At 35.5% G+C, this 12,438-nt stretch overlaps 1 protein-coding gene across 10 annotated transcripts in view; it reads right to left on the reverse strand.

Annotated features, from left to right (window-relative positions):
- Positions 1–12,438, reverse strand: part of FRMD4A (FERM domain containing 4A) — a 743,442-nt gene that overhangs the window by 103,072 nt on the left and 627,932 nt on the right. For all 10 annotated transcript variants that reach the window (XM_056800843.1, XM_007503986.3, XM_007503982.3 and 7 more), the window contains one exon: positions 5,357–5,440. In XM_056800843.1, coding sequence (XP_056656821.1) covers positions 5,357–5,440 — 84 coding nt within the window. The remainder of the gene's footprint in view (positions 1–5,356; positions 5,441–12,438) is intronic.

Genomic DNA, 12,438 nt, shown 5'->3' on the forward strand with positions numbered 1-12,438 from the left:
AAGGATTATTCCCAGATGATAACTCCAGATGGAAAAGATTTTTCTCTTTTGCAGTGGCATTTTCATTCTTAGCAGAAAATACTTCACACACAGACTGTGTTGAGACCAAGAAACAATTTTCTCAAAGAACTCCAGCTTGATCTGAATTCTCTTCATTTAGTCAGTCAAAACCATAGAGGTTTGGTTGGAGCCCAGATGGAGCCCACTCTTGCAGGGTGCCACGATATTGCTATATTGGTTCTGGAGAAGTTTTGGAGGAAGATAAGAATGAGTGTGTGCACAGAGAAGTGTGAGAAGGATATAGGATAGTATATACAAAGATGTACTTGGAGTCAGGAAGACCTGGAGTTGGATTCTGCCAAAGACAAAGTAAAGTAAGTGTAAGGAAGAGGCAACTTTCTTCATCTGGATAGTTATTTTCACGAGATCTTGGAATTTTAATAGATTCACTGGGACCTCTTTTTTTTGGTTGGGGGGGGCAACTTAGCAAATCTGCTCCAAGTCATGGGAAAAAATAATGCTAACTTGGCAAAGGAAATTATTGAGTGACATTTTCTTCTAGAACAGAAGACTTAAGAGTATGAATATTTACAGATATACATATATGCCTATAAATTTTCAGTGCCATGTTTCACACTAGATGGCAAACTTATGGCACATGTGTTGGAGGGGGCTTCTCCCTTCCACCTTCCCAAGACATTTTTTCACATCACCTGCCCCTCTGCCCAGCAAACGAATGGGAGAGCTTCCTCTCTCCCCTGTCTGGGGTAATGGGACAGCTCACATGTAGCCTGAGGGTACAATTTGGGCACTCAGTTTCTAAAAGGTTTGCCATCACTGCAACTAAATAGTGAAAGTTAGTTTCATGTGGCCAACAGGAAATGCCTCTGCTGCTTTCTCAGCTCCTCTGTATGTTGGGATCTCTCCACCCACCTTTCACACTACATGCTTCATTGTTTTGAAACCCATAATGCTAAAAGGTTTTTATAAAGTCATTTCCTAGGTCATATCTCATGATAAAACTCAGGGAAAAGAATCAGTGTAAACCATTTAATTACTGACATAGACACTAATGAAACATGTAAATGTGGTCAGCCAAGTTTTCAGTGGTTGAATTTTCCTCTGGCCAGGTCACAGCATATAAAGATGATCAAGCATAGATGTAAAGTTAGAACTCCAGATCAAAGGCAATCTACTTCAACTTCTTAATTTTGCAAATGAAGAAATTGGGGCTAAAGGATTTATCTAATATGGCAAAGGAAATATGAATCAGAATCAGAATTTGTATCTGGTTTTACAACCAGTACTCTTTCCATTATTCTCTAAACTTAAAGGCTAGCAACTGAGGAGACTTATGGGACTCTCTGAGCTGAACATGACCCCCTCATCCCAGATGCCAATTTTCCCTCCATTTCTCTGGAACAATTTGGTGATGCCATAACAACTAAATACTTTTTGCCTAGACTTCTTCCTTTTGGAAGCCTCAATTTAAAATTCCTTGTGTCCTGTATAAACTCATTTATAATGCACATATGAGTCTGGGAAATGCACAAAGGTTTGAGATACAAACACCTTTTGCCATGTAGGTTCTGATCGACTCAGGTTCACTGCTGAGAAGCAGCCCAAAATAGGTATAACTGGGGATTTGACCGAGCCTACTGGAATTGGCAATTGTTAACATTTCAGTGTGAGGATTAACACCTTGGAAATCAGTAAATGCTATAAACTAAGACTTGATTTATTTTTTTGTTGACTGTCTACTTTAAACTCAAGAAAGTGAAGGAGAAAACGTTAATAAGTCATATTAATGTTAAAAAAGTTTCTTGCATACATTTTATCATCAGAGAACTGCTGGCTAAAAACTTATCATCACAATTGTTTGTGGATGGAACCACCTATCAGAGACTCAGGAGCTATAATAAACTAACTTTACAAAATAAATTGGTTGGGGGACAAGGAGAACTTTATATAAAAAGAAAAGATAAAGTCAGCACCTGGCTATAACAATGTATAGCTCTAATGTATTGTATTGGCCTTAGGCTTGGCAATGTGTATAAATTAAATTGTCCTTAACCAGTATTATTTCTACTGATGGTGATGATGGTAGCAACAGCAACAATAATAGCAACAGCACCAGCAGCACTTGCTCAAATTTCTTTAGTTCTTAAAGGTTTATAAAGTGCTTTCCTCAGACTAGACTTCTCAGGTAAGTAATACAAACATACCCATTTCATAGATGGAGAAGCAGAGGCTCAGAGGAGTTCAATGGATTTTCTAGAATAAAATATCTAGTAAGAAAGTAACTATTAGAAGTATGATTTGCACCCAGGTCCTCTGATTCTAAGAATTAGTCAGGCAGCAGGGGCACTAAAATGTAAGAATAAGGGTAAGAGGAAGAATTATAAGTTGAAACCGGGTTTGGGACAAAAAGGGTCCAGCAGAGTCTTGGCTTTTGCTTACTATCTTTGAGAAGTCCAAAGCTCTGTGATGTGCAGATGTTTCTGATCAATGGGAGGTGTTAATGAATACACAGTAATGAGCACTCTAGGATTTGTGAGTAGTAGAAAGAGGATAAATCCGTTGTCCTCAAATCCATTCTACTCTTAGACCTTAACATTCTGTAACACTAGGCAAATCATTCTAATCCCAAGTGCCTTTGCAATTTTCCCTAGAAAAACATGTTAAGTTTGAAAAGAAGTCACATGATGAAATCAGTGCCTATTGAGAGTTTTAGCAGAAAAGGTTATTATATTATTACTCAGCATCTTGTTGTACTGTACATTCTGAGACTTCTTATTCTTCTCAGTTACTATAGAGGAAATGTATTACTCTTAAAAGCCTCTTTTACAAATGAAGTTGAGGCGTGAAAGAATAATTAAGTGACCCAGAACTAGATTATATAGCAATTCAGAGGTTACATTGGGATTAGAAGTCATATTTTATTAGATATGATTTAACTCAATACTTTCTCTGATTCAGATTGGCAATCTACTCAGCATACTGCTGTCTTCTGAGGAAAGCCTGATGCATAAAATGACACAAAACAAAGGAACAACCAAAAAACTATATAGTTTTCATTTAGCAAAATTCAAACATAGATAGTGAGGTATAGAGTAAATTTCACTGGGTTCTTAACTCAGTAGTCTTGAATTCAAATATTAGATCAACTAATTATTAGTTGTATTATGGGCAAGGCACTTGTCCTCTAGGAACCTCATATGCCTCATCTCTAAAATGAAGTGGATGGATTAGATGATCTCTAAGTTATTTTCCAGCTCTGGAGACTATGATTTTAGGCTAGGGAGGAGAAGGGTTTGGTATTCAGATTTATGAGTTGGATTATTTCTACTCATCTGATAACGTATAACATTTGACATGGGTGATGAATGATGAATAATGATAGTTGGAGACTAAGAAGAAAAACCCCCAAGCAATTTTGGATTATAGATATTTTTGATTCTATTTTCCATAATCAACATATGCCATATCTATATGCATATATGCACAAAATATAATTACATAAATACTCTTCCTTGAGGCCTTTGTTGAAAAAATTCTAAATAAATATGTTCAACTACCGAGTACTTGCCAACAACAATGAAAAAAATCAAAGAGGAAAAGCAGCCGTGAGTTATCAGGGTAGTCCATGCCACTGACTTGTTTATACAGGAACCAGGCTATGTAGCTTGAATAGATCTGTTTTAAAAACAAAGTCTCAGACTTAAATGCCAACCATTCTGAGAAAAGCAAAAAGGACAGTGATTGTTCATCTGGATCTTGATGGGAGCAGAAAACAAAGAATAGTATGGTCTTAAAGGCAATAGGAAGAGAATGAAGATAGAACAACTATGAATCTTTGTTTGTGAAATGAAGAAAATTGTGGATAAAGTAATCTGTACATCAAAAAGAGAGCATATTAATAGAATTGGAGGGACTTATAAGTACATAAGTGATATATGCTTGAACATGAGAGTGATAGAAAGCAGGGAAAAAAGAGAGAGCCACACAGAGAGAATTCATTTTCACTTGATAGGACTCTTGCTTTACCACTAACTATTTATCTAAACTTACACAAGTAATTTCCCCTCTCTAGGTCTCAGTTTCCCCATTTGTAAAATGAAGGGTTTGGACTAGATAACCCATTGAGGTCTCTTGCAGCTCTGCTAGTCTATTATTTTATAAAACCCTACTGGTGAATTTAGGAATATGATAATACTGAAAATCAGGATAAGAGTACATAGGTTTCCCTGGTTATTTATAGGTTATTTCCATGAGTATTATTCTGCCTCTTAGGCAAAAGGGATTTCATGAGATAAGTATAAACATGTTTGGAACTTCTTATACATTAAGACATACCCTCTCTTATTTAAAGAGGCTTATCAAAACCTGGTTTTAGAAATACTACAGTGCTGAGTGGAAAATGTGTCCAGGCAAAGTGAAACGATAGCCATACATATATCTCAGAATGTACATTTATAAATGCTTTCCAAAAAGGCCATCTTCCAATATACCAAGGTTGACTTGCCTTTCACATAAAGCCAAAAAAAAAATTTTTTTGGCAAAGCAGCCTAGAGTGCCTATTTCAGAATGCTGCTCTCTGAATATTATTTCATGCTGTTAAAGAAGACAAGTCTCAGTAAGTTAACTTACAAATGCTCTTATGAAAATTGGAATAAATGTTAGGAAATGGGGAGGGAAGGCTAGATATCATTTCGACATATATATTATGGGAATGCCAGTTCTATTCATTCTTGAACAAAACACTGAGCAGGAAGTTTTTTGAATTTCTAATTCATTTATAATCAACCACTGAAAGTCTTATAGTTAACAAGAATATTATGTTACACGACAGCTGGTTTTACAGATGTGACACATTGTGGAAGGATGGAGATAAAGAATGGCCTTATATCTTTTGCAAAAAAGAGAAGAAAATTCTGCCATTTCGCCAATATCATGAAACCTTGAATATCTGACATCAGATGATGCTTTCAAAAGGAAATTCTAGAAGAAGATAAAAGGCTTTAGAAGCAGGTAAGGCTTCCAAAATGAAGCCATAGAGAGCAAGTTAAAAACACAACACATGGCTATCGTGGTCATGGCTTCTGGTATTTCATTTAAATACATAATATTTAATCTCACAAAGAGAATCACCCCCAGAAAAAATCCAACACACTCCTGAAGTTACAGAAATGTGCTTCTCCAGCCTTATAGAATATATGACAAAGGACTGATGAGAGAATCCTCTCTAGTTAATCTGACAGAGGAATGGACAAATGAGGAGATTTGGTTTTCAGGCCTGCAAGGGAAAGGAAAGGTGAAATGATGACTAAAGTCTGGAGATCTATGGGTCAGTTACCAGTAAGCCAGGGATGGATGCTCCTTCAGTGCTTGGGTGGGAAGCGCTGGCAGTTTCTTCAAATCACTCCTTACAATTTCATTGCTGAAAAAAAAAAACAGAAGAAAAATGATGCAAAGAAATTATCAAAACAATCTAGTAATGACTAAGAAAGAGTGGTGGATCAGTGGAATAGATTAGGTACACAATGTCCAGTGTTAAATGACCATAGCAATGTAGTATTGATAAACAAATGAAAATGATGAAAGCTTTGGAGGCAAAAATTCACTATTTGATGAAAATTGTTGGGAAAACTGTAAAGTAGTTTGGTGAAACTAGGTGTAGACTAACATCTAATACCACATACCAAAATAAGGCTAAAAGGGATCAAAGACTTAGACCCAAAGGATAATACTATAATCAAATTAGAAGAGCATAAAATGATTAACTTGTATTTTTATGGATTTATGGATAAGAGAAAAATTTAGTACCAAACAAGAGATAGCATTATACATGTGAAATGGATAATTTTTATTACATTAAATTAAAAATTAAAATTAAATTAAAAAAGATTTTGCACAAACAAAACCAAATGCAGCCAAGATTAAAAGGAATTCAGAGAACTAGGGAGAAGGGAAATTTATAATAAGTTTCTTTGATAAAGGTCTCATTTTTCAATTATATAGAACCAAATTCATAAGAATACAAGTAATTTGCTAATTGGAAAATAGTCAAAGGATATTGGCAGGCAGTTTATAGACAAAAAAATCAAAGCTATCTGCCGCCATATGAAAAACATACTCCAAATCACTACTAATTAGAGAAATTAAAATAAAAACAACTGTGAAGTATGATCTCACATCTATCAACCTGACTAATATGACAGAAAAAGAAAATAACAAATGTCAGAGAGGATGTGAGGAAAATTGGGACACCAATGTCTTATGAGAAGAGTTGTGAACTGATCCTACCATTCTGGAGATCATTTTAGAACCATGTCCAAAAGGCTATGCATACTCTTTGACCTAGCAATACTACTAACTAGTCTTTATTCCAAAGACTTAAAAAAAAGGAAAAGGATCTATTTGTACGAAAATATTGATAGCAGCTTTTTTTTTTGTGGCAGCAAAAGATTAGAAATTAAGGGGATATTGGGGAATGGTTGAACAAGTCATTATATATGATTGTATATTCATATGTATGATTCATATATATATAATATATATATATGAAGGAAACTGGCATTCCCTTGTAATCGTTTATAAAAATTTATTATAAAAAATATTTTATTAAAAAATGATGAGCAGGATGCTTTCAGAAAAACCTGGAGAGACTTGTATGAAATGATAGAAAATGAAGTGAGCAGAACCAGCACAACATTGAACACAGTAACAGTAATATTATAAGATAATCAATCAACTGTGAATGACAGCAATTCAATGATCTAAGAAAATATTTCAATTAAAAATGTTAAATATTTTTTATATGTAATTGGAAAAACATTTTTTAAAAAGAAACAGTTTCAGATTCTGAGAAAACAACCTTGGAAATGATGTGCCCTACCTTAGCTCTCTTCCCCAAAGACTCTACTTTCATCCATTCCCTTTTACTGAAAAGTGGGGAGAGTAAATAGCTCCTTCTACTTATTATATACAATCTTTGTTTGAAAAAATACAACAATTTTTACACAATACAGACACATAAGCACATCTAGTTCCTGTGCACCACAACAGAGTTCTTACAGGCAGAAATCCTCATATTTTGAATCAGTGAGGGCATAATGAATACTTTGAGTGGCTCTGAATTGGGAGAGGGAGAGAAGGGTAGAAAGAGGGAAACAGACAGACAGAGAGACAGAGGGAGGGGGGGGGGAATACGGTGGGGGAGATAAAAAAATGTATACCCTTGTTAATATGGGTTTTTTTAGGGACCCAAGAAACTGATAACTTAGATATACCTTCCTGTTTGATGCCCTATGATATTAGACCTGTTTTCTGAGTCTAAATATATACTGAAAATATATTTCCAAGTCACCATTGCAATGTATAAAAAAAGAGAACCTAAATAAATTCCTGATGCTGGATGAAGAGCCAGCCTGGTGGGGCAACTGGCGGGGGAGCAGTGGAGAGTGAGCAAAAGGATTCTGGGAAAATGTACTCAGAGCTAAAAGGATTCTGGCCAACTGATCACTTACAACCTTGCAAGAAAATGAGGAGGACCTTTTTCCTGAGGGTCAGAGGATATCTTAAGCCAGGGGAGGGAGAAAGAACCTGATTTCCATACTTGTTGTGGACCTGTCTCCATCTAGAAATCCTTCATAACTCCTCTTTCAATTGACAAGTTACCCAAGATTCAGAAGGGATTTGGATGCACTCTTTAACCAGAGCCAACTTGCCTTCTTCCCTTTGGGTCTCTCACCCTTGCCTTTTCTTGGACTAAATATTAGGAACTTGGTTAAGTTATAATAGTGTGGAGATATAAGAAGCAGTCAGTTGGGAAAAGGGGCTCAGGCCCAAAAGCCTCTAGGCTCAACCTTTGAAATCCGACCACTGTGAAAATAAATTTTACAGGGCATCCTCTCCCTCCATCCTCTTCCTTTATTCCTTTAACCATATTACCCCTTCCTTTTAATAAATCCTTAGTATAAGTTAGATTTGGGTCTGGGCCTGTCATTATATGAGGGGAAAATAGACAAATTGAAGACAGAATTTAAACTGAATCTTATCCTTGTCTGTGGAAAGCCAGACCTTAGGTTGGCATCATCCCTCCACAGAAAGGGGTTTAATTGGAAACCTCTTTTGTTCAGAACTGCTGGCAAGGAAACCTGACAACACTCCTTTCAGTTTGTGTCAAATAATACTCAAAGGTATTGCCTCAAACCCAGGTGCTAACTAATTTCAGCTTCATCCCTATTCCTTCACTTCTCCCTTCAACCTCTCATTGGAGATTCACATCCATCTAGTGGGATGAATCCTGTTCACCCCTCTCCATTTTGAAGAGAGAAAGAATCCCCCCCTTTCTTCTCTTTTATACTATGTATACTAAAATATTGGTAACAGTATTTTTTTTGTTAAAGCAAAGAATTGGGAATAAAGTCTATGCTCAGCAATTGGGAATTAGCTAAAAAATGGTGGCACATGAATGTAATGGAATAATCCTGTGTTATAACAAAAAATGTGATGAATATAGAGAAATGTAAAAAGATTTCCATTACTGATGAAGACTAAGCTAAGGAGAACCAAGAAAACAACATATATAATGACTTTACCAACTATAAAGTAATTAAACGTTAATGTTTCAAGCTGGGGGAAGCTAGATGGTTCAGTGGACTGAGAGCCAGAGCTAGAGACAGAAGATCCTGGATTCCAATCTGGACTTTAGACATTTCTTAGCTGTATAACCAAGGGTAAATCACTTAACCATCATTGCTTAGTCCTTACTCTTCTTCTGCCTTGGAACTAATACAAAGATTGCTTTTAAGACAGAAGATAAGGGTATCAAAAAAAGTTGTTATACAATTACAAAGAATAAATTTTTCTCCAAATAAGAAATATAAGATGTCCCTATCATAATTATTTTCAGAAGTGTGATACATTTACACATAGTTTCAGACTTTTAAAATGTATAGTTTTGATGATCTCTCTTTTTCTTTAAAAATAATTCATATATGGGATGGTTTTCTGGGAGTAGGGAAGAAGAAGAGATATTGGGAGAAATATTGTAAAAAAAACCATGCAAATATGTTAATAAAATTTTATTTAAAAATTCATTTTTCAAAATGCATAACATACATATTCTGCTTCTGTTGAGGCCAGCGACTACTAGAAAGGTATAGGGCAAATGCCCACATTCTTTTATGTCTGCTGGAACCTGTTTGGTATGGAAGTACAGAAATATGAAGTATACTATTTGGGGAATAGAAATTCCTTATCCCTGGAAGAGGCTCAGCAGCCTAACATAATAGGGGAGGCTCCTCTCCTAGGATCCAGCCAATTCCCCCTGGATTTATAGGGGAAGCATAGATAGCTCTTTGGTCCTAGGTGAAATAAATTACCTCTTTCACCTGTCTCTTTTGAAGAAGTGATCCTTCTCTCTGCCAATGCAAACTTACATTCCATTGCATTCTGTCTTCTCCAATAGATTTCCCCCTTTATCATCTCCACTCTCTCCCTATCCAATGGCTCATTTCCTGCTCTTTGCAAACATGCCTATGTCTTCCCCATTGTAAGTGCTCTCTCTTGATTTTACCATTCCTGCTGGCTATAGTACTATATCTCTTATCCCCATTTTCTTTAGAAAATCATCACAATCAATATGCCCACTTTCTCTCCTCTTATTTAACCCTTTATAAAAATGGTCTTTTGACCTCCTCATTTGATGTAAACTACTTTCTCTAATGTCAACAATGACGCCTTAATTGAAAAATCAAAGGGTCCTATCTCAATTTTCATCCTTCATCTCTCTGCAAACCGTCAATCACTCTTCACCCTTTTTCCCAGATATTCTTTTCCCTATGTTTTTTAGACTGTTCTCTTCTGGTTATCCTCTTATCTAACAATTTCTCAGTCTTTCTTATACCAGAGGTTTTTAACATGGGCTCACAAGAGAATCAAGGGGTTTATAAATAGATCTATGCAATTGAATGGAAAAAAAAATTATATGATCAAAAGACCTACATGTAGAGCTAGAAGAAACCTGTGTTCATCTAGCCAAATCACTTCATTTCATAGATGAAAAAATAAAGGTCTGTGGAGGTTAAATAAGTATGAGAGACAGAATTTGAGTTTCAGACATTTGGCCGCAGTCAATGTTTATTCTATTATACCACAGTGATGGAAATGGAAGCTGATCACCAAATAGTTAAGGCCACTTGAGTTTTGAGTCGGTGATCCTGGGGCTTGAAGTGATGGACAAGAAAGAATATTCTATTTCTCATTCTCCAAGACACTGAATCTGTTTAGTATAGAATATTCTATTTAAAAGCATTTATCAGTTAATGAATCCTGGTTCTACCATATATTCCCTGTGGGGAAAGTGATTTTATCTCTTAAAGTCTCATTTTTCCCATCTGTAAAGGGGTAGTGCTAGGGGAGGGGTAGATTGGATTAGATGTTTTTGAATGTATCTTCCAATTCCCATTCTTACATTATCATGAATTTTCTTCCCTGTCAAATGTGTACTGGTAAATGTTTAATAACCTGCTCTCTGGGAAAAGAAATGTATACATGATATGGCCTTAAGTTTATTCTACATCATTCCCAATTTCTTTATCTTTATCACATTTTTTAGTTCAGACCAGAGATGTCAAAAAGGCTATGCTTATGGCCCACAATACTTCCAATGAAGAACCAGAATAAAACATAATTAGAAAATACATAACAAAACAAAAATACAATAAAATATAGATTGATAATGTAAATTTGTGATTTTCTAAGTCAATATATGCCTATAGGTGACCTTTATGTACCAACTGGTGAACGTGGTTTCTATTTGAATCTAGACAATCAACAAATTTCTAATTTGTAGTGTTTGTTGAGATGCAAATGTTCACACTAAAATTTTATAAATCACTTCTTGTAAACAGGTTCAGTCTACTTCCAGCACACTCATGATGATGCAAGGTCATAGTTATATGCAAGGCACTGTCATTAATGTTTCTGGAAGTACAAAAAGTATACAATACAAACCTGTCCCCACAGGTATTAAAAGCTAGTTAGGGAAGATAGGGCACACAACAAACACAGGCGTGTTAAAAAGCAATTGAGTTCAAAATGACTCTTGGCCACTGGTCTCAAAAGAGTAGTGTAGATGATATTTGAAAAGGAGTTTGGAGGACAAAAAAAAGTCATTATGCTTAGTTCTGATGAGTAAAACTCATCATAAAAGCACTCAGTGAAGGAAATGGTATAACTTGAGATATTGAGCAATATTCAGGGCATATTACAGAGGACACATCTCAGATAGTTAAATCTGTCTGACTCAGAGGGGATATTTATGAACAATTGAAACAAAAACTTGAAATAGTATGGAGGAAGAAGATTGTAGAGATTTGGACATTTTATAGGCAATGGGAAGGCTTTGAAGATTTTTTAGCAGGATATGTTATAATGAAAGATCAATCCAACAATGATATAAGGAGAGATTCAGCCTCTAAGGATGGTTCACAAAACACTGTAAACAGGACACAGATCAGGATATGTCAGAGGATCAATTAAGAAGCCTTTTCAGTGTGTCAAAGAGACTTAGTTTGGGATTTACTAATGATCATTACACCAAAAGTGTGTTTGGGGAAGGAAGGAAAAAAGGCGGAAAGGATCTTCTTACCTACCAAACACCTAATTTGTTGGCAAACATGTTTTCTTGGTAACAGTCACATATTTGACTTCCTTGCTTAAGCTCCCAGAACATTCACCAGTTATCCCCCAGGGTAAAGTTACATAGAAAAATATACTCCCCAAACCATGAAACCAATTCAATCCATTAAAATTTTCGAAAGGTCCATGAAGGTTAATCTTTTCTAAAGGAAAAATATAAAGTAAATTGTCTACCTATTGTATAAGCATCTATAATAACGTAAAGGAAATACTTAATAAGTAACCTAGACCCCAGTACATTGTGGCTGAAAGCCAGGAGAACCAGTTACAAATGAATGGACTTTATTCCCAGAGATCAATGTGTATGCCAACCAACTAGTGTGCCAAAATAGTCTTTGGTTTTTAATCACTGATAAATAATGCTTTCTACTTTGACATAGGCCTAAGAGATTATAATTTAAGAGCTGGAAGTAACTTAGAAAATTTATTATTAGCCTTTCATTTTACAGATGAGGAAACTGGGGTACAGAGAGGTTATAATGATTTACTCAATGTCATATAGTCTGTAACTGGTGGAGACATAATTTAAACTCATTATTCAACGCTAGAGACCAATGCACACAATCATGATGATGTTTCCAAATCTTTTTAAAGTACTTCACTCTTATCCTGCTAACTTTTAATGAATGTCACTCCACTGTAAACTAATTGTGAAAGTGTCTGTAAAATTTCATTCTCATATTCACCACCCTGTACATGACATTTCTAAAATAAAGGCACCACAATTTT

This window comes from Monodelphis domestica, chromosome 5 (genome assembly GCF_027887165.1).
Source record: "Monodelphis domestica isolate mMonDom1 chromosome 5, mMonDom1.pri, whole genome shotgun sequence".
Lineage (NCBI taxonomy): Eukaryota > Metazoa > Chordata > Mammalia > Didelphimorphia > Didelphidae > Monodelphis > Monodelphis domestica.